Source organism: Saccoglossus kowalevskii, chromosome 8, assembly GCF_978046115.1.
Source record: "Saccoglossus kowalevskii chromosome 8, keSacKowa6.1, whole genome shotgun sequence".
Lineage (NCBI taxonomy): Eukaryota > Metazoa > Hemichordata > Enteropneusta > Harrimaniidae > Saccoglossus > Saccoglossus kowalevskii.
In genome coordinates this window covers 2431927-2459371 of record NC_140648.1, presented here as the reverse complement: position 1 = coordinate 2459371, position 27445 = coordinate 2431927, and the positions used below count along the sequence as shown (strand labels likewise).

General features: G+C 35.9%; 2 protein-coding genes across 3 annotated transcripts in view; one reads left to right on the top strand and one right to left on the bottom strand.

Moving 5' to 3' along the window:
- Nucleotides 1-15355: 15355 nt before the first annotated feature.
- Nucleotides 15356-26798, bottom strand: LOC100378994 (uncharacterized protein C16orf52 homolog A-like). Of its 2 annotated transcripts, none has more exons than XM_085502011.1 (4): nt 26684-26798; nt 26173-26440; nt 24420-24632; nt 15356-16403 (listed from the first exon to the last, which is right to left on the bottom strand). In XM_085502011.1, exons 2-4 carry the CDS (start codon nt 26273-26275, stop codon nt 16216-16218), a joined length of 504 nt encoding a protein of 167 aa, XP_085358137.1. In that variant the 5' UTR covers nt 26276-26440; nt 26684-26798; the 3' UTR covers nt 15356-16215. The 2 variants fall into 2 exon arrangements, with proteins under 2 accessions (XP_085358137.1, XP_006825506.1); XM_006825443.3 differs by having other exon boundaries at nt 26562-26734.
- LOC100378847 (eukaryotic peptide chain release factor GTP-binding subunit ERF3A-like) overlaps nt 26733-27445 on the top strand; it is a 22371-nt gene continuing 21658 nt past the window's right edge. Inside the window, exon 1 of the mRNA XM_002741914.4 lies at nt 26733-27049. Within this exon, the coding sequence (XP_002741960.1) occupies nt 26845-27049 (205 nt within the window). The 5' untranslated portion in view covers nt 26733-26844. The remainder of the gene's footprint in view (nt 27050-27445) is intronic.

Genomic DNA, 27445 nt, shown 5'->3' with positions numbered 1-27445 from the left:
ATACCATTTTCCAAACATAGATACCGGATTTCTCGAAGGCAGAAGACCGTACTGTGAATCTGTACCAAAGTATAGGATACTAGTACTGACTCTATCTATTTTGGGGGCCTGTCTGTGATTTTCAGATTAGTAAAAAAAATTCAGCTGCCGGCGTCAATGGAGAGCCGAAGATTCTCGCATATCTGTCTACTATCGCCGTCAACCACAACAATACTAATACAATACATGTGCTAGTACATGTACTAGTATGTATATCCATGGAGGTATAAACATACATCGTATCGTCGTCCACCAAGAGTCAGATGGGTGTTGGAAACGATGTTTTATCATCGTATTGTGACGTTAAATGCGGGGGGGCCTTTGTGGGGCTACACCGTATTCAGGATCGGGGAGCTTGTCTTTAATGCCAGTCTAATAGTCTTTGTCTTTGGTAGCGTGCTTATCTTATAAGTTTCCTCCCTCTCAGCTCGTCCGCTGTCACAGGGTGGGGATCGTTTGGTGAATGTATATCACCACAACTGAGACTGTGCAGAGAAAGAAATATACCAGTAACGATTATAACAAATTAACACAACACAATATATACGGTTTCCTGTACTTTAATGAACAAATAACAGCAGGGGGTGGGGGTATACAGTACATAAATAGGATTAAAAAGACTTGATCGAGGCTGTAAGGAACACTCCACTCTCCGGTTAACAGCAATGTACCTGGTTGCGTTCCTTCGTATCTGGCACACTGTCTCAGCAGCTGCACTACAATTTAAACTCGTGCTCTGTGTCCAGGGAGTATCGGCAACTTCACTGCTATCTGCTGCTACTGGTAGCACCGGTACAACGGGAGTAGTTCAGGCAGTGAGCTTCAGTGGTTCCTGTTGATCAGCAGGGGTTACTGCACAGCACGTCTGCATGTGTACCACAGTATAGGGTACAGCTCACTGGAGTCAGGAATCAGCGTCTCAGGATGTTATGGGACCAAGTCAGGTTACCATCCTGACTAAAGATTTTCCCTTATGTCTCAACTTAAATACCTTAGTTAATTTATGGCCATGCAAATAATAAAATGTATATAACGAAATGATTGGTTATCTCGAAATAGTTGACAAATCAGTGTACAGAGGATGCCAATTTTGGTAGTGGAATAAACCACTCTTAATCCAAGCTCTACCAATTTAAAGTAGGAGACTCGGGTCAATGATGTCATATCTATTTTCATTGCCAACAACACTGGGCTCAGCACATTCCAAGGTATTTCACAATCACCATGTCACTGTCTGAGACATACCATTATGCCACAGGGAGAGACAGGATGTATGTATCTCAAATTCTGCTGACAACACAATCCAGTGACTGTATCAGCGGTCTTAAAAATAAACATGTGCAATGGGTTGTTGCAACGTATCCAAACATGTGCGCTTTTATTTCACACAGCCAGGGCTCTGTACTTTTAACTTACAATTTATGTCACAGTATACTGTATGCTGCCATTCTCGCTATCCTTTAAACGCTCAAGAGAATATTAAAATTTTTCAACTGGTATATCAAAATACATAATCACCAACAAACAAAAACGTTATGTTACTAAACATGCGGTGAACGCGGAACAAAAGTAACCTTCTGACCCAAAAGATCTGCGTCTTTGATAATGGAGTCGTTTCGCTCTTGCCTATAATAACTAAGGCGCGAGGAAATTTATTTCAAAAACATAGTTTATATATATAGTGTACACTGACTTGTGCGTTTCAAGTGCGACATATTTAATTATAACTCTACATTACAAGTATGGCATATATATTTTAGTTGCAAATACGTCGTGCGTTAGATCTCAGACCACTACATGTAAAGGTTGGTCTGAGGTTACATACGTAGCATATAAGTATGTGTTTACTCTGTGTGCTTCAGTGATTGTGTCGCACGAGTTATTAGTTCAAGGAAGAAATTAGGCTGAACTAATATTTGCAACACAAACTCAAACAGTATAATATATAAACATGCACGTATGGACCGGAAACGGTGGCCGAAACTTCCTTCATTCTTGCACAGTCCTTCTAGTGATTCTTGTAAACATATGTTTACATTTTGTACTTCAAGTTGTTGATTTTGAAACGTTGTTCCGTCGTGTTACATAGTGTTAGTTGAGTTTTATTTACTAACTACACTGTAACAATGAAACAGTTTCCTTTGGGTTTGTTGGTGATAGACAAGACCAAAAATGCGTTAATTTCCACCTTTATGTTTTGGTTTACTGTATGACGATTAGAGGCATTCCTCCACAAATGTCTGTCACCACATACTAGTAGCGCTTGCAAACAAATTAACACTTTCAGTCCCATGGCAACAACACAAAGACACACGGGACAAAGTGTTGATGCCAATCGTCAGGATGTTTTCTCCCATTGGCAGTTTACAATTATTGGAACGTACAACCCATAAAGACCTTTCTAAAATTCCAGGATTCTATCATGATGATATGAATAAACTATTGCTTATTAACACACTTTCAAAGTTTTGTTTGACCATTGAACATCCACAGTCCCTCAGCAACTGTGTTGTGGGACTGAGACTGTTGCTCAATATTGAAGTAGGGCGACACACAAGTTCACTCCAGTGATGAACACATGTGCATTCAAGTTGCACGATCCATTAAAAACGTTTCCTCGCTCGGCATCAAGCACTGAATTAAGATTTTTAATGCATGTTTTTTAGTAGTTTGTTCTATTGAACCTAAGCGTGTTTCTTTTTTTGATTTTCTACCGATTACTGTTCCTTTGTGCACAGTCCCTCCACAACAGTTGTGGAAGGACTGTGCTTTGTGGAATGCGCAAGTTTTTCTAAATAAATATGTTTATATATGCCTCTTAAATATATTGAAACGATCCACAAATTCTCCAAACGAGGAAAAACCCAATTGTGACTCAAACAACCCAAAAAACAATCAATTGCGACCCATAAGTAGTTATAACCAACCAGGGATTTTGGCCATAGTTCAAGCGTTAGCCATTTTCTAAGCTTGGCGAGGGCGCTGTTCGCAAGACTAGTTTATGAGACCAGTACGGCTCACAAGTCACACAAAATGACAAAGCAATACCAAGCCCAGTGAACACGTATCAAGTTATCCATTTTTCACCATGTCATGGTTTACAATTTTTGTTTTATATGTGCATCACGTAGGGGCAATCGTCAGAATCGATTAGTTTGGGAACCGAGACGGGTTATATTAACTCAGGCTGTAAAATAGGTAATTTGCATAATATATTAACTGCACTGAGATTATGGGAATCTTGGTGGATTTGTCAAAAATGTGTTATTTTTTAATAAAAATCTATACGTTTTACTATTTTTAGTTTTTTTTTTTTCTCAGGAATCAGTCGACATTAATTCACGCCATAAAGATAACGAGCATGGTCTGATCGTATTTGCAGTGATTTGGAATTATTTTATTTTTGATTATTTTGACATTGGTAATAAGATGCATTATTTTAAATAAGAAAAAAAAAAAGAAAAAAATGAGCAAATGACCCATGGCTGGGGTAACAGAAGATTGCAATCGTATTAAATGCTAGACAAGTCTGTTCCCATGTATACAATTATTTCAATGGGAAAAAAATACAAGGGTAGTAGTATTCACATGCCTAACAAAATTGATTATTACAAAAAATGCTACAAAGACTAGTTATAACAGTAAATAAATAATACATAGAACTATACATAGAAATACAGAGTAAATAAATAAGGAAATAAATTAATTAATTAACACTTCGCGTGAAGTGACGAAGTTTTACGCAATCTGTTTTGGATAGTTTGCTGGTCGATTGGATCGTTTGTGGGTTGTTTTAGTTATTTTAGCTCGTTTGGCTAGTATTTTGAGTCGTTTCAATCATTGGGCAAAAATTAATTTCGTGATACATTGTATACTGAAATCGAATTAATATTTCTTAGTATCTAAGTGAAAGAAATGGGACTCTACATTGCTCATTGGTTTTCTGCGGACACCGCTGATGTTACATGTATTAGTAAAAAAACAGCACATGTAACTTGAAGCTTCGTGTTGAACTGCCATGGCACATTAGTAGTAGCTATGACGGTATAAAAACAAAATATGGCATTTTGTTTGGATAGAGTCAGTAAAGTGGCTTATAAAAGATTAACGGTTGCCATAAATACATTACAAAGAACGCCAGAGGAGAAAAATAGTGCAAATACTAGCAGTCACATTTTATACATGGATTAAACAATGACTTTCCCGCCAAATTAAAATATAAACGACCCGCACACTCATCTAAATACAGACTCAGTGCATATTTAACAGAAACTATTCTTTTTACTTCCATCCATGCATATACCTAACATTTTCTAGGTCCCTGATCCAAACGCAATGCGTATTTATTTTTTATTAGAAGTTATATTACAGTCAGGCGGCCAAAATCACATTTAAGATTTTTGCTGCACCACTCTGTGAGAAAATGTACACCACACTGGCATTTAATAGTTAGATGTGATATACAAAATCGAAATGTAGGTCTTAAATTAAATTACGTAGTTGTTCAATTGGTTGCTAATCACAAACCAACCGACACAAACATTATCATTTGATATATATATATATAAAAGGGTATTTTAATATAGACTTCAATTTTTCATTTTTTTTATGAGTGCAAACAAATCTAAATAATTTCCCACCAAAGGATGCAAATTCAAAGAAAACCTTCTACTCGTACATGTTGACACATTAGTATTCATTGTTATGTAAATACACCAAACAAGGGATAACCCATTGTCAAACATTACTGTTCCACTACATTTATTTATTGTTTACAAATAAGCTGTAGTTCAAGTGCATCCGATAAAACTCAATAAATAATTAAAGCGCGGTAGTCGTCGCGCTGCGCATGTGCGAGATACATGGGTCTCATATAAACAAAGATGGCGACTTTGACTGTTGCGCAGATCAACGAGTACGAACTGATATGTTTCCAAGCTTTAATTAGGTAATTTTCATGTGATTGGAAGGTATCGAAGGAATCACCGGCGGTAATCAGTGCAAGTCGCGCCCTCAAACCTCATACTTGTGATTTCCATTTGAAGAGCGCATTGGATTGTGGGAAAATCAATGTTTATCAACACAAATGTCCAACATGCGCAGCGCGACGACTACCGCGCTTTAAATATTCACTTCATCTATAAGCCTCTCTAATAGTATTCAAAACATATCAAGACAAAACATTTCATGTGTCCATAGACATTAGAAACATGTCTGTGAAACCCCATGTTCAAATGAAAGCTATTTTAATTTAGAATTGTAATATTCTTTAAATTGAGTTGCTCTTTCGACCACAACGATTGTTATTGTTTAAACCCCGCCCACAGAAGTCCCAAGTTTTTTTTCACTTGTGCAGCCGTTCACTCAATATCAATATCTCTATCCGAGCTGCGATTTGTTGTGCTGCATTCGTGTGCAAGTACGTTGAGAATTTTTTGATTCTTTGAATTTGGTCTTTCTTTAATTCAACTATTAATGATTTAGTTTCCCCGGGAATTAAATTCACTCCACTCATAGCCATCGTTGTTGCAATTGGGAAAAGGGTTTGAGACTGCGCAACAAAGATCACGAACCGAATTTGTATATTCAGTTAAGAACAGTGGCAGTTACGTAGTTGAGCCGGCCTAAATTGGCGATTAAAATTAGGGCCGACCCTGGCACCCTTCCTAGGCGTGACTTATAAATATCTACTTGCTAAGTTCGTGGAAGTTTAATGCCTGCCTTATTTACAAGTATGAAACTACCCTTTATCTCCATCATCAGCTTGCTACCCACATATCTTGGTCGGTTGTATATGGGTGAAAATAAACCCCAAGTTGCAAATTTTATCAGTGCATTAATCAAAGTTGGTTCAAACATTGTGACAAGGAAAGATTCTAAATGTTTTAATACCTTTTTATTTACAATATTACATGCCGTGTTATATTTTATACACGAATCTCAAGAGAAGAGGCGACTAATAATCCAAATAATATATTTCAATAATAAACCCAGTTATAAATCTGTTCACAGAATATAATTTATGCCTACAATATCTTGTATATACAAATCAACATGCTAGATAATATAAAAATTCGGGGTGATCTAATTACAACTTGGTTATGCTAATTGTAAACGGCTCATACGTGTATTGACGTGCAGAGTGTAAATCGCTACTGTTTGTATGCATGTGCATAGTTCAATCACCTGTAAACCGGCATTATAAACTCACCATTTTAAGCAGTAAAAAAGTGTTTCCTTGGTTTTCACGAGTTAAAAAAAAATCCGACCGACCGACCCAATTTTTCAATTTTCCGACTTGAGAACAACATAAAACTCGTAAACCGATATTGTAATTCCGACCTCGTACCTTGGTTAAAACTAGGCAGTTTTTGTTACGACGCGATGTCTGGAGTTGATGATGAGATAACAGTTCTTCCCTCACTATTGAAAAAGTTGGCAAAAGGTAAGATTCGAATCCACATCAAGCACAGCAGATATAGCCTCTAACAACTGAGCTATTACGATGTTCATTTCAATGTCATGTGACATGCATTGAATTATCTTTGAGCAAATGATAAAGTGTACAATTGACCTATTGTATTGCAGAGCAATGTAACTGAATGCTGGATCTTGACTTTATAATTTCTCGTAATACAAGTAAGCCCCTGGGTGCAATTTTTAATTTTGTTTCTATAAAGCAACACTATTTGCCGGCTCTTCGAGTACCTATATCGCGTACATGTTTAACTGTCACATATGCAATTGTGGTGTGAAACTTGTACATCACATGTCCTGGTGATCATGACTAGCGCCGTCGTTTTTGAAACATTTGAAAAAATTCAGCAATATAGATAACATTTATGAACAGAAAACTGAATGTTTCCTACACTGACATACATACAAATACCTCACCCTATGTTTCTCAGTTGGATTGGTAATTATTTCATTTCACAGAATTTTTGGATATGACATCATCCAACTAACCCAACAGGCTTGATGAGCGACCTGTATAAACTCTGCTACCAGGAACAACTTTTTATAAGAATGTTGTAAACTGATCAACTATTTAGATTTTTTATACATTACATATGGAGGTTCAGTACAATAACGTTTAGTTATACCACGCTTGTAATCCATTTATACCACTCTTGTAATCCATTGTTCAGAGCATACATTTAATCCATTTATACCACTTTTGTAATTCATTGTTCAGAGCACACATTTAATCCATTTACACCACTCTTGTAATCTATTGTTCAGAGCATATATTTTAATCCATTTATACCACTCTTGTAATCCATTGTTCAGAGTATACATTTAATCCATTTATACCACTCTTGTAATCCATTTATACCACTCGTTTAATCCATTTATACCACTTTTGTAATCCATTGTTCAGAGCATACATTTAATCCATTTATACCACTTTTGTAATTCATTGTTCAGAGCACACATTTAATCCATTTATACCGCGCTTGTAATCCATTTACACCACTCTTGTAATCTATTGTTCAGAGCATATATTTTAATCCATTTATACCACTCTTGTAATCCATTGTTCAGAGTATACATTTAATACATTTATACCACTCTTTTAATCCATTGTTCAGAGTATACAATACATTTATACCACTCTTTTAATCCATTCATACCACTCGTTTAATCCATTTATACCACTTTTGTAATCCATTGTTCAGAGCATACATTTAATCCATTTATACCACTTTTGTAATTCATTGTTCAGAGCACACATTTAATCCATTTATACCGCGCTTGTAATCCATTTACACCACTCTTGTAATCTATTGTTCAGAGCATATATTTTAATCCATTTATACCACTCTTGTAATCCATTGTTCAGAGTATACATTTAATACATTTATACCACTCTTTTAATCCATTGTTCAGAGTATACAATACATTTATACCACTCTTTTAATCCATTGTTCAGAGCATACATTTAATCCATCTATACCACTCTTGTAATCCATTTATACCACTCTTGTAATCCATTTATACCATTCTTGTAATCCATTGTTCAGAGCATACATTCAATCCATTTATACCACTTTTGTAATTCATTGTTCAGAGCACACATTTAATCCATTTATACCACTCTTTTAATCCATTGTTCAGAGCATACATTTATTCCATTTATACCACTCTTGTAATCCATTCATACCACTCGTTTAATCCATTTATACCACTCTTGTAATCTATTGTTCAGAGCATACATTTAATCCATTTATACCACTTTTGAAATTCATTGTTCAGAGCACACATTTAATCCATTTATACCGCGCTTGTAATCCATTGTTCAGAGCATACATTTAATCCATTTATACCGCGCTTGTAATCCATTGTTCAGAGCACACATTTAATCCATTTATACCGCGCTTGTAATCCATTGTTCAGAGCATACATTAATCCATTAATACCACTCTTTTAATCTATTGTTCAGACCATACATTTAATACATATATACCACTCTTGTAATCCATTGTTCAGAGTATACATTTAATACATTTATACCACTCTTGTAATCCATTCATACCACTCTTTTAATCTATTGTTCAGAGCATACATTTAATACATGTATACCACTCTTGTAATCCATTGTTAAGAGCATACATTTAATACATTTATACCACGCTTGTAATCCAATTACACCCCTCTCGTAATCCATTGTTCAAAGCATACATTTAATACATTTATACCACGCTTGTAATACATTTATACCCCTCTCGTAATCCATTGTTCAAAGCATACATTTAATTCATTTATACAACGCTTGTAATCCATTAATACCACTCTTGTAATCCATTGTTCAGAGCATACACTTAATCCATTTATACCACTCTTGTAATCCATTGTTCAGAGCATACATTTAATCCATTTATACCCCTCTCGTAATCCATTGTTCAAAGCATACATTTAATCCATTTATACCACTCTTGTAATCCATTGTTCAGAGTATACATTTAATACATTTATACCACTCTTGTAATCCATTGTTCAGAGTATACATTTAATACATTTATACCACTCTTGTAATCCATTGTTCAGAGCATACATTTAATCCATTTATACCACTCTTGTAATCCATTCATGCCACTCGTTTAATCCAATTATACCACTCTTGTAATCTATTGTTCAGAACATACATTTAATCCATTTATACCACTTTTGTAATCCATTGTTCAGAGCATACATTTAATCCATTTATACCACTCTTGTAATCCATTGTTCAGAGCATACATTTAATCCATTTATACCACTCTTGTAATCCATTTATACCACTCTTGTAATCCATTCATACCAGTCGTTTAATCCATTTATACCACTCTTGTAATCCATTGTTCAGAGCATACATTTAATCCATTCATACCAGTCGTTTAATCCATTTATACCACTCTTGTAATCCATTGTTCAGAGTATACATTTAATACATTTATGCCACTCTTGTAATCCATTGTTCAGAGCATACATTTAATACATTTACACCACTCTTGTAATCCATTCATACCACTCGTTTAATCCATGTATACCACTCTTTTAATCTATTGTTCAGAGCATACATTTAATACATGTATACCACTCTTGTAATCCATTGTTAAGAGTATACATTTAATACATTTATACCACGCTTGTAATCCAATTATACCCCTCTCGTAATCCATTGTTCAAAGCATACATTTAATCCATTTATACAACGCTTGTAATCCATTTATACCACTCTTGTAATCCATTGTTCAGAGCATACATTTAATCCATTTATACCACTCTTGTAATCCATTGTTCAGAGCATACATTTAATCCATTTATACCACTCTTGTAATCCATTCATACCAGTCGTTTAATCCATTTATACCACTCTTGTAATCCATTGTTCAGAGCATACATTTAATCCATTTATACCACTCTTGCAATCCATTCATACCACTCGTTTAATCCATTTATACCACTCTTGTAATCTATTGTTCAGAGCATACATTTAATCTATTTATACCACTTTTGTAATCCATTGTTCAGAGCATACATTTAATCCATTTATACCACTCTTGTAATCCATTGTTCAGAGCATACATTTAATCCATTTATAACACTCTTGTAATCCATTGTTCAGAGCATACATTTAATCCATTCATACCACTCTTGTAATCCATTTATACCACGCTTGTAATCCATTGTTCAGAGCATACATTTAATCCATTTATACCACTCTTGTAATCCATTGTTCAGAGCATACATTTAATCCATTTATACCACTCTTGTAACCCATTCATACCACTCGTTTAATCCATTTATACCACTCTTGTAATCCATTGTTCAGAGCATACATTTAATCCATCTATACCACTCTTGTAATCCATTCATACCACTCGTTTAATCCATTTATACCACTCTTGTAATCCATTGTTCAGAGTATACATTTAATCCATTTATACCACTCTTGTAATCCATTGTTCAGAGCATACATTTAATCCATTTATACCACTCTTGTAACCCATTCATACCACTCGTTTAATCCATTTATACCACTCTTGTAATCCATTGTTCAGAGCATACATTTAATCCATCTATACCACTCTTGTAATCCATTCATACCACTCTTGTAATCCATTTATACCACTCTTGTAATCCATTGTTCAGAGTATACATTTAATCCATTTATACCACTCTTGTAATCCATTGTTCAGAGCATACATTTAATCCATTTATACCACTCTTGTAACCCATTCATACCACTCGTTTAATCCATTTATACCACTCTTGTAATCCATTGTTCATAGCATACATTTAATCCATTTATACCACTCTTGTAATCCATTGTTCAGAGCATACATTTAATCCATTTATACCCCTCTTGTAATCCATTGTTCAGAGCATACATTTAATCCATTTATACCCCTCTCGTAATCCATTGTTCAGAGCATACATTTAATCCATTTATACCACTCTTGTAATCCATTGTTCAGAGCATACATTTAATCCATTTATACCCCTCTTGTAATCCATTGTTCATAGCATACATTTAATCCATTTATACCACTCTTGTAATCTATTGTTCAGAGCAGACATTTAATCCATTTATACCACTCTTGTAATCTATTGTTCAGAGCATACATTTAATCCATTTATACCACTTTTGTAATCCAGTGTTCAGAGCATACATTTAATCCATTTATAACACTCTTGTAATCCATTGTTCAGAGCATACATTTAATCCATTCATACCACTCTTGTAATCCAGTGTTCAGAGCATACATTTAATCCATTTATAACACTCTTGTAATCCATTGTTCAGAGCATACATTTAATCCATTCATACCACTCTTGTAATCCATTCATACCACTTGTTTAATCCATTTATACCACTCTTGCAATCCATTGTTCAGAGTATACATTTAATCCATTTATACCACTCTTGTAATCCATTGTTCAGAGCATACATTTAATCCATTTATACCACTCTTGTAATCCATTGTTCAGAGCATACATTTAATTAATTTATACCACGCTTGTAATCCATTTATATAACTCTTGTAATCCACTGTTCAGAGTATACATTTAATCCATTTATACCACTCTTGTAATCCATTTATACCACTCTTGTAATCCATTTATACCACTCTTGCAATCCATTGATCAGAGCATACATTTAATCCATTTATAACACTCTTGTAATCCATTGTTCAGAGCATACATTTAATCCATTCATACCACTCTTGTAATCCATTGGTCAGAGCATACATTTAATTAATTTATACCACGCTTGTAATCCATTTATATAACTCTTGTAATCCACTGTTCAGAGTATACATTTAATCCATTTATACCACTCTTGTAATCCATTGTTCAGAGCATACATTTAATCCATTTATAACACTCTTGTAATCCATTGTTCAGAGCATACATTTAATCCATTCATACCACTCTTGTAATCCATTTATACCACTCTTGTAATCCATTGTTCAGAGCATACATTTAATTAATTTATACCACGCTTGTAATCCATTTATATAACTCTTGTAATCCACTGTTCAGAGTATACATTTAATCCATTTATATCACTCTTGTAATCCATTGTTCAGAGCATACATTTAATCCATTTATACCACTCTTGTAACCCATTCATATCACTCGTTTAATCCATTTATACCACTCTTGTAATCCATTGTTCATAGCATACATTTAATCCATTTATACCACTCTTGTAATCCATTGTTCAGAGCATACATTTAATCCATTTATACCCCTCTTGTAATCCATTGTTCAGAGCATACATTTAATCCATTTATACCACTCTTGTAATCTATTGTTCAGAGCATACATTTAATCCATTTATACCACTTTTGTAATCCAGTGTTCAGAGCATACATTTAATCCATTTATACCACTCTTGTAATCCATTGTTCAGAGTATACATTTAATCCATTTATACCACTCTTGTAATCCATTCATGCCACTCGTTTAATCCATTTATACCACTCTTGTAATCTATTGTTCAGAGCAGACATTTAATCCATTTATACCACTTTTGTAATCCATTGTTCAGAGCATACATTTAATCCATTTATACCACTCTTGTAATCCATTGTTCAGAGCATACATTTAATCCATTTATACCACTCTTGTAATCCATTGTTCAGAGCATACATTTAATCCATTTATACCACTCTTGTAATCCATTGTTCAGAGCATACATTTAATCCATTTATACCACTCTTGTAATCCATTGTTAAGAGCATACATTTAATCCATTTATACCACTTTTGTAATCCATTGTTAAGAGCATACATTTAATCCATTTATACCACTCTTGTAATCCATTCATACCACTCGTTTAATCCATTTATACCACTCTTGTAATCTATTGTTCAGAGCATACATTTAATCTATTTATACCACTTTTGTAATCCATTGTTCAGAGCATACATTTAATCCATTTATACCACTCTTGTAATCTATTGTTCAGAGCATACATTTAATCCATTTATACCACTCTTGTAATCCATTGTTCAGAGCATACATTTAATCCATTTATACCACTTTTGTAATCCATTGTTCAGAGCATACATTTAATCCATTTATACCACTCTTGTAATCCATTGTTAGGAGCATACATTTAATCCATTTATACCACTTTTGTAATCCATTGTTAAGAGCATACATTTAATCCATTTATACCACTCTTGTAATCCATTCATACCACTCGTTTAATCCATTTATACCACTCTTGTAATCTATTGTTCAGAGCATACATTTAATCTATTTATACCACTTTTGTAATCCATTGTTCAGAGCATACATTTAATCCATTTATACCACTCTTGTAATCTATTGTTCAGAGCATACATTTAATACATTTATACCACTCTTGTAATCCATTGTTCAGAGCATACATTTAATCCATTTATACCACTCTTATAATCCATTTATACCACTCTTGTAATTCATTGTTCAGAGCATACATTTAATCCATTTATACCACTCGTTTAATCCATTTATACCACTCTTGTAATCTATTGTTCAGAGCATACATTTAATCTATTTATACCACTTTTGTAATCCATTGCTCAGAGCATACATTTAATCCATTTATACCACTCTTGTAATCTATTGTTCAGAGCATACATTTAATACATTTATACCACCTCTTGCGATCCATTGTTCAGAGCATACATTTAATCCATTTATACCACTCTTATAATCCATTTATACCACTCTTGTAATTCATTGTTCAGAGCATACATTTAATCCATTCATACCACTCGTTTAATCCATTTATACCACTCTTGTTATCTATTGTTCAGAGCATACATTTATTCCATTCTTGTAATCCATTGTTCAGAGCATACATTTAATCCACTCTTGTAATTCATTGTTCAGAGCATACATTTAATCCATTAATACCACTCTTTGGCACCTCACTATTGTTATAACCATGCCTTATTTTTGGGATAACCGGAAATTTTTTACCAGAATCTGCCAGTTTATTTGTTTCAAACTGTCCATGTTTACCTGTTATTCGGACGGCTTCAGACCAAAGTTATTCTCTCATGATGATCGTGCGAGAGTGCAACTTACTCCTCACATTTGAAAAGAAAAATTTGTTTCTAGTGGCAAGACCAAGAACTCAAACTATTGTTTCGCCACACTGTAAACTTACATTGCTTTTTATGTAACAGTCAAGGTATGGAGATGAAACAATTCTTCAGAACAGAATTTAAACCCACAACTTTGACAACAGAAGGTCTCAAATGACACATTAAGGATTTGGTTGGATCATCAATAAAAATTCAAATTATGTCCTTGATGTCATGGGGAGGTATTGAGTTGTTAGTGACAAAGCGTTCAATGAACCTTTGTGAGTTTATTATTTAAAGTAACTATATAGCCAGCATGCTATGCTGTGGTGTGGTGTGGTGTGGTGTGGTTAAGTCATGATCTGTAATTGTACACCTTGTTCATTGTGACAGTTTACTAGAATATATCTATCGACAGTAATGTGCTTTCTCTATAGCATACAATTACTTAATTAGTATGCATGCCTCAGTTTCTTACCTCAACACGAAAACCGTCCATTAGAAGATAGTGGCTTTGTTGACATAAAAGCATACTGCAAATTTGAGGTAGTTTTTCTGCAGCCCCATCGTTGCTTGCAAGTTGTCATAGCATGTGTGTGTTACGTAACATGTCTGTATAATAGTGAACTATATTCATTCATTGACTGACATGTGAAAACAAACTTGTTGTGAAAAACAGTCCTCTTACTAGTAAATGTAACAAAGAAACAGTACTTTCCTATTAAACGGGCACAGAGAAACTAGTAAATCAAGACTATTCAGAAAAAATCCTAGCAAATGCTTGTTGACAAGAGATACCAAATGAAAACTGTTTGCTATTGAATGCAAGCATCAACAATAGGCACAAGACAAAGAGTGGTGGAAGTATAACTACATTTAGACTTTGAACTTTCTTTGGCAGTCAACTGAAACAGGCGAGGATAGAATGTGAAAATGCTTCCTTAATATATAATGTGATGTATATTAAACAGAAAACAGAGTTCTTTAAGGCCTACCTTCCCTAACCTAAATCCTAATCCTAACACTCCAGCCCCTAATGTAAATGTATTTTCTCCTCCAGATATACATGTCCTGAAGAGGCCATATACAAGTGAAATGGTGGAGGAGCATTGATGGGCATGTTTAGAATCAGAGTTATGGGTCACGGGGTCACAGGGTCACGGGACCCTGATGAAAATAACAACAATAAGCATACAACTCTGCTGATAAAATTACAGTGAATACTAATCATATCAGTCCAAATATTATAGTACATTTCAAACCATTTATTTGGAAATAATGCCGAGGTCAAACTATAATAAACATTTAGAAGTCATTTTTAGAATATTTCAATCTTTCTGGAGTGACATTTATGTATTTTGTAGTTGCTGACACCTCTTTAAGAACACAACATTTGCAAAGGATGAACAATGTTTTGAAAATAAGCTGTTAACTCTGTGAAAACTGATAAATCGGTTCCATGGTCGCCATTGCTGGCACCACCAAGCATAATGTATAACCAAACAAACATATTTTTGAGTACGTTATTATAATTATTAGTAAGTAATAAAGTTTGTACCAACTCAATAGCAAGTAAGTTATTGTGAAACAGCATGACCAAATTGAAATACTGTCAGTGTTAATTTGAGTGGAACTAAAAAATAATGGTCACCTAGAAATCGAATGGTTATTAATAATAAAACTTGCTATATATTTTTCATTATCAACAAAATTAAAACCATATTTTTATCACATGAAAATAAATTGACAATTATTTTTTACACCAAATGAAGGCCTTTGACCTAGATCAGAATACTTACATGGTATATGGACAACCTATGGTATACAAATAAACATGGAATAGATTTGTTGATGTTAGTACTTACACCATGCATAATTTAAATAGAATACAAAAATATTTACAAATGTACAAAAAAAAGTAATAACTGGTGAGCTGACAAGCCTAAAATGTTCCCAGCATGATACATTTTCAATCAGAAGCCAGCAAATAAATAAAGAATCAATCCATGTCAGCAAAGTGACTGATAACAGCAAACATCAAAGCCATTCAGTAAAGGTGGGGGTCACTTTGCAAGTGGCACTGCAAAGGGCACCCAATTTACTGTCAGATCATTGGAAGACAAACTTTTCCTGCAAACAGTTCTGAGATGATTGTAAAAAAAATGGACATGATAAAGAGGACGTAAGAAGATCCAACTTGAACACTGCTTGGCAGTTTATACGGCTGTCCACCGATCTCATCCATGTAGAATCCTATCGGGAATATTAACGCAGCAAGGCAAAATAACACCACTGTAAGAAAAAAAAACAATCTAAAGAAGTGATAGCTGGAAACCAGTAGCATTCAAGTTATTACCTTTATTACCACTGTCGCACTAAAAATGAAATAATATGCAGATCAGACCACCAAGTGTACAAATGACAAGTTCTACCTAATGTATGCTAGTGTACAATGTGGACAGGTAGGGTAACAGTGTACAAATGACAAGTTCTACTTAATGTATGCTAGTGTACAATGTGGACAGGTAGGGTAACAGTGTACAAATGACAAGTTCTACCTAATGTATGCTAGTGTACAATGTGGACAGGTAGGGTAACAGTGTACAAATGACAAGTTCTACTTAATGTATGCTAGTGTACAATGTGGACAGGTAGGGCAACAGTGTACAAATGACAAGTTCTACCTAATGTATGCTAGTGCACAATGTGGACAGGTAGGGTAACAGTGTACAAATTACAAGTTCTACCTAATGTATGCTAGTGTACAATGTGGACAGGTAGGGTAACAGTGTACAAATTACAAGTTCTACCTAATGTATGCTAGTCTACAATGTGGACAGGTAGGGTAACAGTGTACAAATGACAAGTTCTACCTAATGTATGCTAGTGTACAATGTTGACAGGTAGAGTAACAGTGTACAAATGACAAGTTCTACCTAATGTATGCTAGTGTACAATGTGGACAGGTAGGGTAACAGTGTACAAATGACAAGTTCTACCTAATGTATGCTAGTGTACAATGTGGACAGGTAGGGTAACAGTGTACAAATGACAAGTTCTACCTAATGTATGCTAGTGTACAATGTGGACAGGTAGGGTAACAGTGTACAAATGACAAGTTCTATCTAATGTATGCTAGTGTACAATGTGGACAGGTAGGGCAACAGTGTACAAATGACAAGTTCTACCTAATGTATGCTAGTGTACAATGTGGACAGGTAGGACAACAGTGTACAAATGACAAGTTCTACTTAATGTATGCTAGTGTACAATGTGGACAGGTAGGACAACAGTGTACAAATGACAAGTTCTACCTAATGTATGCTAGTGTACAATGTGGACAGGTAGGACAACAGTGTACAAATGACAAGTTCTACTTAATGTATGCTAGTGTACAATGTGGACAGGTAGGGCAACAGTGTACAAATGACAAGTTCTACTTAATGTATGCTAGTGTACAATGTGGACAGGTAGGGCAACAGTGTACAAATGACAAGTTCTACCTAATGTATGCTAGTGTACAATGTGGACAGGTAGGACAACAGTGTACAAATGACAAGTTCTACTTAATGTATGCTAGTGTACAATGTGGACAGGTAGGGTAACAGTGTACAAATGACAAGTTCTACCTAATGTATGCTAGTGTACAATGTGGACAGGTAGGGTAACAGTGTACAAATGACAAGTTCTATCTAATGTATGCTAGTGTACAATGTGGACAGGTAGGGTAACAGTGTACAAATGACAAGTTCTACTTAATGTATGCTAGTGTACAATGTGGACAGGTAGGGCAACAGTGTACAAATGACAAGTTCTACTTAATGTATGCTAGTGTACAATGTGGACAGGTAGGACAACAGTGTACAAATGACAAGTTCTACTTAATGTATGCTAGTGTACAATGTGGACAGGTAGGACAACAGTGTACAAATGACAAGTTCTACCTAATGCATGCTAGTGTACAATGTGGACAGGTAGGACAACAGTGTACAAATGACAAGTTCTACTTAATGTATGCTAGTGTACAATGTGGACAGGTAGGGTAACAGTGTACAAATGACAAGTTCTACCTAATGTATGCTAGTGTACAATGTGGACAGGTAGGGTAACAGTGTACAAATGACAAGTTCTACCTAATGTATGCTAGTGTACAATGTTGACAGGTAGAGTAACAGTGTACAAATGACAAGTTCTACCTAATGTATGCTAGTGTACAATGTGGACAGGTAGGGCAACAGTGTACAAATGACAAGTTCTACCTAATGTATGCTAGTGTACAATGTGGACAGGTAGGGCAACAGTGTACAAATGACAAGTTCTACTTAATGTATGCTAGTGTACAATGTGGACAGGTAGGACAACAGTGTACAAATAACAAGTTCTACTTAATGTATGCTAGTGTACAATGTGGACAGGTAGGGTAACAGTGTACAAATGACAAGTTCTACCTAATGTATGCTAGTGTACAATGTTGACAGGTAGGGTAACAGTGTACAAATGACAAGTTCTACCTAATGTATGCTAGTGTACAATGTGGACAGGTAGGGCAACAGTGTACAAATGACAAGTTCTACTTAATGTATGCTAGTGTACAATGTGGACAGGTAGGGTAACACTGTACAAATGACAAGTTCTACCTAATGTATGCTAGTGTACAATGTGGACAGGTAGGGTAACAGTGTACAAATTACAAGTTCTACCTAATGTATGCTAGTGTACAATGTGGACAGGTAGGACAACAGTGTACAAATGACAAGTTCTACTTAATGTATGCTAGTGTACAATGTGGACAGGTAGGGTAACAGTGTACAAATGACAAGTTCTACCTAATGTATGCTAGTGTACAATGTTGACAGGTAGGGTAACACTGTACAAATGACAAGTTCTACCTAATGTATGCTAGTGTACAATGTGGACAGGTAGGGTAACAGTGTACAAATTACAAGTTCTACCTAATGTATGCTAGTGTACAATGTGGACAGGTAGGGTAACAGTGTACAAATGACAAGTTCTACTTAATGTATGCTAGTGTACAATGTGGACAGGTAGGGTAACAGTGTACAAATGACAAGTTCTACCTAATGTATGCTAGTGTACAATGTGGACAGGTAGGGTAACAGTGTACAAATTACAAGTTCTACCTAATGTATGCTAGTGTACAATGTGGACAGGTAGGGTAACAGTGTACAAATGACAAGTTCTACTTAATGTATGCTAGTGTACAATGTGGACAGGTAGGGTAACACTGTACAAATGACAAGTTCTACCTAATGTATGCTAGTGTACAATGTGGACAGGTAGGGTAACAGTGTACAAATTACAAGTTCTACCTAATGTATGCTAGTGTACAATGTGGACAGGTAGGGTAACAGTGTACAAATGACAAGTTCTATTTAATGTATGCTAGTGTACAATGTGGACAGGTAGGGTAACAGTGCACAAATGACAAGTTCTACCTAATGTATGCTCGTGTACAATGTGGACAGGTAGGGCAACAGTGTACAAATGACAAGTTCTACCTAATGTATGCTAGTGTACAATGTGGACAGGTAGGACAACAGTGTACAAATGACACGTTCTACCTAATGTATGCTAGTGTACAATGTGGACAGGTAGGGTAACAGTGTACAAATGACAAGTTCTACTTAATGTATGCTAGTGTACAATGTGGACAGTGTACAAATGACAAGTTCTACCTAATGTATGCTAGTGTACAATGTAGACAGGTAGGGCAACAGTGTACAAATGACAAGTTCTACCTAATGTATGCTAGTGTACAATGTGGACAGGTAGGGTAACAGTGTACAAATGACAAGTTCTACCTAATGTATGCTAGTGTACAATGTGGACAGGTAGGGTAACAGTGTAGAAATGACAAGTTCTACTTAATGTATGCTCGTGTACAATGTGGACAGGTAGGGTAACAGTGTAGAAATGACAAGTTCTACCTAATGTATGCTAGTGTACAATGTGGACAGGTAGGGTAACAGTGTACAAATGACAAGTTCTACCTAATGTATGCTAGTGTACAATGTGGACAGGTAGGGTAACAGTGTAGAAATGACAAGTTCTACTTAATGTATGCTCGTGTACAATGTGGACAGGTAGGGTAACAGTGTACAAATGACAAGTTCTACCTAATGTATGCTAGTGTACAATGTGGACAGGTAGGGTAACAGTGTACAAATGACAAGTTCTACCTAATGTATGCTAGTGTACAATGTGGACAGGTAGGGCAACAGTGTACAAATGACAAGTTCTACTTAATGTATGCTAGTGTACAATGTGGACAGGTAGGGTAACAGTGTACAAATGACAAGTTCTACCTAATGTATGCTAGTGTACAATGTGGACAGGTAGGGCAACAGTGTACAAATGACAAGTTCTACTTAATGTATGCTAGTGTACAATGTGGACAGGTAGGGTAACAGTGTACAAATGACAAGTTCTACCTAATGTATGCTAGTGTACAATGTGGACAGGTAGGGTAACAGTGTACAAATTACAATTTCTACCTAATGTATGCTAGTGTACAATGTGGACAGGTAGGGTAACAGTGTACAAATGACAAGTTCTACCTAATGTATGCTAGTGTACAATGTGGACAGGTAGGACAACAGTGTACAAATGACAAGTTCTACCTAATGTATGCTAGTGTACAATGTGGACAGGTAGGACAACAGTGTACAAATGACAAGTTCTACCTAATGTATGCTTGTGTACAATGTGGACAGGTAGGGTAACAGTGTACAAATGACAAGTTCTACCTAATGTATGCTAGTGTACAATGTGGACAGGTAGGGTAACACTGTACAAATGACAAGTTCTACCTAATGTATGCTAGTGTACAATGTGGACAGGTAGGGTAACAGTGTACAAATTACAAGTTCTACCTAATGTATGCTAGTGTACAATGTGGACAGGTAGGGTAACAGTGTACAAATGACAAGTTCTACCTAATGTATGCTAGTGTACAATGTGGACAGGTAGGACAACAGTGTACAAATGACAAGTTCTACCTAATGTATGCTAGTGTACAATGTGGACAGGTAGGACAACAGTGTACAAATGACAAGTTTTACCTAATGTATGCTAGTGTACAATGTGGACAGGTAGGGTAACAGTGTACAAATGACAAGTTCTACCTAATGTATGCTAGTGTACAATGTGGACAGGTAGGACAACAGTGTACAAATGACAAGTTCTACCTAATGTATGCTAGTGTACAATGCGGACAGGTAGGGCAACAGTGTACAAATGACAAGTTCTACTTAATGTATGCTAGTGTACAATGTGGACAGGTAGGGTAACAGTGTACAAATGACAAGTTCTACCTAATGTATGCTAGTGTACAATGTGGACAGGTAGGGCAACAGTGTACAAATGACAAGTTCTACCTAATGTATGCTAGTGTACAATGTAGACAGGTAGGGCAACAGTGTACAAATGACAAGTTCTACCTAATGTATGCTAGTGTACAATGTGGACAGGTAGGGTAACAGTGTACAAATGACAAGTTCTACCTAATGTATGCTAGTGTACAATGTGGACAGGTAGGGTAACAGTGTAGAAATGACAAGTTCTACTTAATGTATGCTCGTGTACAATGTGGACAGGTAGGGTAACAGTGTAGAAATGACAAGTTCTACCTAATGTATGCTAGTGTACAATGTGGACAGGTAGGGTAACAGTGTACAAATGACAAGTTCTACCTAATGTATGCTAGTGTACAATGTGGACAGGTAGGGTAACAGTGTAGAAATGACAAGTTCTACTTAATGTATGCTCGTGTACAATGTGGACAGGTAGGGTAACAGTGTACAAATGACAAGTTCTACCTAATGTATGCTAGTGTACAATGTGGACAGGTAGGGTAACAGTGTACAAATGACAAGTTCTACCTAATGTATGCTAGTGTACAATGTGGACAGGTAGGGTAACAGTGTACAAATGACAAGTTCTACCTAATGTATGCTAGTGTACAATGTGGACAGGTAGGGTAACAGTGTAGAAATGACAAGTTCTACTTAATGTATGCTCGTGTACAATGTGGACAGGTAGGGTAACAGTGTAGAAATGACAAGTTCTACCTAATGTATGCTAGTGTACAATGTGGACAGGTAGGGTAACAGTGTACAAATGACAAGTTCTACCTAATGTATGCAAGTGTACAATGTGGACAGGTAGGGTAACAGTGTACAAATGACAAGTTTTACCTAATGTATGCTAGTGTACAATGTGGAAAGGTAGGGTAACAGTGTACAAATGACAAGTTCTACCTAATGTATGCTAGTGTACAATGTGGACAGGTAGGGTAACAGTGTACAAATGACAAGTTCTACCTAATGTATGCTAGTGTACAATGTGAACAGGTAGGGTAACACTGTACAAATGACAAGTTCTACCTAATGTATGCTAGTGTACAATGTGGACAGGTAGGGTAACAGTGTACAAATGACAAGTTCTACTTAATGTATGCTAGTGTACAATGTGGACAGGTAGGGTAACAGTGTACAAATGACAAGTTCTACTTAATGTATGCTAGTGTACAATGTGGACAGGTAGGGTAACAGTGTACAAATGACAAGTTCTACCTAATGTATGCTAGTGTACAATGTGGACAGGTAGGACAACAGTGTAGAAATGACAAGTTCTACCTAATGTATGCTAGTGTACAATGTGGACAGGTAGGGTAACAGTGTACAAATGACAAGTTCTACCTAATGTATGCTAGTGTACAATGTGGACAGGTAGGGTAAAAGTGTACAAATGACAAGTTCTACTTAATGTATGCTAGTGTACAATGTGGACAGGTAGGGTAACACTGTACAAATGACAAGTTCTACCTAATGTATGCTAGTGTACAATGTGAACAGGTAGGGTAACAGTGTACAAATGACAAGTTCTACCTAATGTATGCTAGTGTACAATGTGGACAGGTAGGGTAACAGTGTACAAATGACAAGTTCTACCTAATGTATGCTAGTGTACAATGTGGACAGGTAGGGTAACAGTGTACAAATGACAAGTTCTACCTAATGTATGCTAGTGTACAATGTGGACAGGTAGGGTAACAGTGTACAAATGACAAGTTCTACTTAATGTATGCTAGTGTACAATGTGGACAGGTAGGGTAACAGTGTACAAATGACAAGTTCTACTTAATGTATGCTAGTGTACAATGTGGACAGGTAGGGTAACAGTGTAGAAATGACAAGTTCTACTTAATGTATGCTAGTGTACAATGTGGACAGGTAGGGCAACAGTGTACAAATGACAAGTTCTACCTAATGTATGCTAGTGTACAATGTGGACAGGTAGGGTAACAGTGTACAAATGACAAGTTCTACCTAATGTATGCTAGTGTACAATGTGGACAGGTAGGGCAACAGTGTACAAATGACAAGTTCTACCTAATGTATGCTAGTGTACAATGTAGACAGGTAGGGTAACAGTGTACAAATGACAAGTTCTACCTAATGTATGCTAGTGTACAATGTGGACAGGTAGGGTAACAGTGTACAAATGACAAGTTCTACCTAATGTATGCTAGTGTACAATGTGAACAGGTAGGGTAACACTGTACAAATGACAAGTTCTACCTAATGTATGCTAGTGTACAATGTGGACAGGTAGGGTAACAGTGTACAAATGACAAGTTCTACTTAATGTATGCTAGTGTACAATGTGGACAGGTAGGGTAACAGTGTACAAATGACAAGTTCTACTTAATGTATGCTAGTGTACAATGTGGACAGGTAGGGTAACAGTGTACAAATGATAAGTTCTACCTAATGTATGCTAGTGTACAATGTGGACAGGTAGGGTAACACTGTACAAATGACAAGTTCTACCTAATGTATGCTAGTGTACAATGTGGACAGGTAGGGTAACAGTGTACAAATGACAAGTTCTACTTAATGTATGCTAGTGTACAATGTGGACAGGTAGGGCAACAGTGTACAAATGACAAGTTCTACCTAATGTATGCTAGTGTACAATGTAGACAGGTAGGGTAACAGTGTACAAATGATAAGTTCTACCTAATGCATGCTAGTGTACAATGTGGACAGGTAGGGTAACAGTGTACAAATGACAAGTTCTACTTAATGTATGCTAGTGTACAATGTGGACAGGTAGGGTAACAGTGTACAAATGACAAGTTCTACCTAATGTATGCTAGTGTACAATGTGGACAGGTAGGGTAACAGTGTACAAATGACAAGTTCTACCTAATGTATGCTAGTGTACAATGTGGACAGGTAGGGTAACAGTGTACAAATGACAAGTTCTACCTAATGTACTTACTTCCAACAAATGCTATCCATCTTGCATATTTCAAAACTACTGGTTTCCAATGTGACACGATGAGGAGTATCCAAGTAACAGTTAGACAAATGACTCCCAGTAATATGAAAAATAATGTAGTCATCCACTCTGGTGATAAACGAGGCCCTGTACACACTGGTTCACGCCCATATATGGTTTGACATTGCCATGTGAGACCAATACGCACCTCACCTGCAAATGTTATGATATTTTATTAATTATTTATTAATTATTCTGGAAAAGTTGTTCATTTACAAATTAACTTGTTCTAATATGGGCTGATACATCGATTAGATGAAATTCATTCTGTGAAATGGTGCTTCACATTTTATTGGATACATTTCATTCGTCTCTCAAACACGAGTCTCTTTAAATTGGTTCTCAACTGTCAGATAGAACAATTATTAATTTCCATGTGTGGGTGTGGTAGTTAGTTCTGTGTCATCAAGCGTACATTTATATAGGATAAATCATTATAATTGCAGTATTGTGCAATGACCTACTTTATTTTCAAACATTGAATAAGAGAAACAGATTTTTTTTTTATTTAATCATGTTTTATTGCAGTCATTAGGAAAGTATTTTGAGGAATTCGGGAAGGAAAACAAAATCATTTACATTTTTCTGTCACGAATAACATGACTGGGCCAAATATTTGTAGGTACAATGTATTTCCCCCATTTTCTAATACAAGTATGTTTTCCAGTTTAATATGTTGGCATGTCAGAGAGGTTTGGCCTGGGAACAACATTCATTAAAACAAAATGCCAATTGGCCATTTTGAATTTGTTTCAAAAACCAAAATGCTGTGCATCAAGGTGCCAGAATGTAATTGAATGTTTATACACACGATCAAGATTTGATTCTGAATTGGCGAAAATGCTTGATTATTATGACTTTTGTAAACCAAACATGAACTACAGAATGTGCTCCTGTGTGTTAATTAATTGCAAACTATGCAAATAATTTTAGCAGATTAATTCAAATCTACAAGCACACTCTTAATGAAAGAGTTTTCTTGTTCAAGGATGTTTGATACTATGAACAACTTTTTTCTTTCATTAATATAATATAATACAGAAAAATGCTGATAACAATTACATGTTATCAGTATGCAAATTATCTAATTAATATGCATACAATTTTATAAACTATTATTAAATGTTTGTCTATACACATTAATCTATGTGAATTGTGATATGATCACAAAATCGAAAGAAAAATTTATATTTCTGGAAATCCTAATGGAAATTAGTGAGTCTGTGAACGCTCTGGTTTGTATTCATTTGTATTTTTGGTAGTGGTGTTATTTATTCTGTATACGCAATTGAAACATTCAGGAACCCACTGCAATCTGAGATGCTATTGGTTAGAACTACATTTGATTTGACACCCACAAAACAAAATCTCACATTAGCAAAACAGGAGAGCTCACTTCTCAGGAGATCTTCATTGCATATCATGATACATGTACATGAATTTGAAAAACGTGCCACTACCCATAATCTATATCCCTAACCCTAACCACAATGCCTCTGGCAAAGAGGTACTGCGCCGTAACCTTTCAGTCAACCAAATTAAATGTACATGCCCCTCCAGATAACTATATATACTTGTCCCGAAGGGGGCATATACAATTAAAATGTAGGGAGGGTATGGAGGGGACAAGGGAGGGGCAGGGTTAGGATTCGAGTTATGGGCCCGAAGGTATATAACCAGGTGTGCCACTCACCAGCCTCGTCTGTAATGATCCACTCTGGGTTGGCTAAACTTGCAATCGCAAACACATCGGCCGCAAAAAACAAAAATCCAGATATAACAGTAAGTTTATCCATAATGATCAGTCAATTTGACGCAGATACTATAGATGTCTTAGCCACCTCCTGGGCGCTAGACCGTAGGACCGCCAACTGGAAGATTTCAACTTCTAATGACAAATTGCATTGCCAAATGGTTACTTCTCCAGGAAGACAGGTTCAAAAAAATTACTTGTCCTTGATCTAGAAATAATACGTAAAATAAGGATAAACATAAACATCGACATACAACAACAAAACGTTTCCGTCCGCCATGATGATCAGCTGTGGACTCGAACACTTAGAACGCACACTGACCACTCACCAGACACTACGAGGCAGTCACTAGCAATGTTATAGAAAATGTTTCATGAGTAGTATCTCCAGTAAAATGAATAAATCATTTTTCAAAATGGGGTTTCTTAAATAAAAACAACAAACCAATACTTTGTCGATTGTCGTGGCCAACAAGTCTGGCGCAATAAACAATCTGCGCATGCGCGTGACGTCATCATTTCCACGCGGTGTTGAAAATTGAGGAGGTAGGGATAGTTGCAGCTGTAAAACCAGGTATATTTATTACAAAATATTCAAATTTTCATCGAAAGATGGATCCACAGGCTAACCAGGAAGGTGAATTGGACAGTTGGGATCAACAGGAAGACCCTGGGCCCGGAGATCAAGACGAAAGTCTTCAATTAAGTGATCAGTTAACAGGACTTAATGTGCACGCTACGCCATTCGTTCCCGGTACTAACATAAATGCCCCTGCGTTCGTGCCTTCTTTTGGGTCTAAACAGTCGTCAGGTTCAGGTATGTAGTTTTGTCGTGATGTGTCAGTAAAAAGTGGTAATAGATATTGTGCTAACGTGATCATGTTAGACAGTCTGACAGAGTTTGGCGGAGGCGATTGAATGCGGCCATATTGTAAAATAAGTGGTGTTGATGATTCGGCGTTTACGCACAGGATAAAGCAAATTTCATGACGATTGTACATATACCCGATTTCTTGTGCTTGGTGAATAAACCATAATTCTACAATCAATGATTCTTTCGTTTTAATAATTCCTGATGTCAATGTAGATATTGCACACGTTTCCTTTTTTAGTAATATTCACACTTATTGAATTACAATTATTGTTTTTTTCCCCAAAGTATTGTGTATTGAAATATTACATATACGTGTAAATACATGAACCACTGTACATT

Bases quoted from the DNA above. Each gene is read 5' to 3' on its own strand.
- LOC100378994 (XM_085502011.1), bottom strand. From the start codon at position 26,275: ATGGATAAACTTACTGTTATATCTGGATTTTTGTTTTTTGCGGCCGAT. The intron at 24,633-26,172 runs GTGAGTGGCACA...TAACATTTGCAG, and splicing joins GATCATTACAGACGAGGCTG to GTGAGGTGCGTATTGGTCTC. The intron at 16,404-24,419 runs GTAAGTACATTA...TTTTTCTTACAG, and splicing joins ATGGATAGCATTTGTTGGAA to TGGTGTTATTTTGCCTTGCT.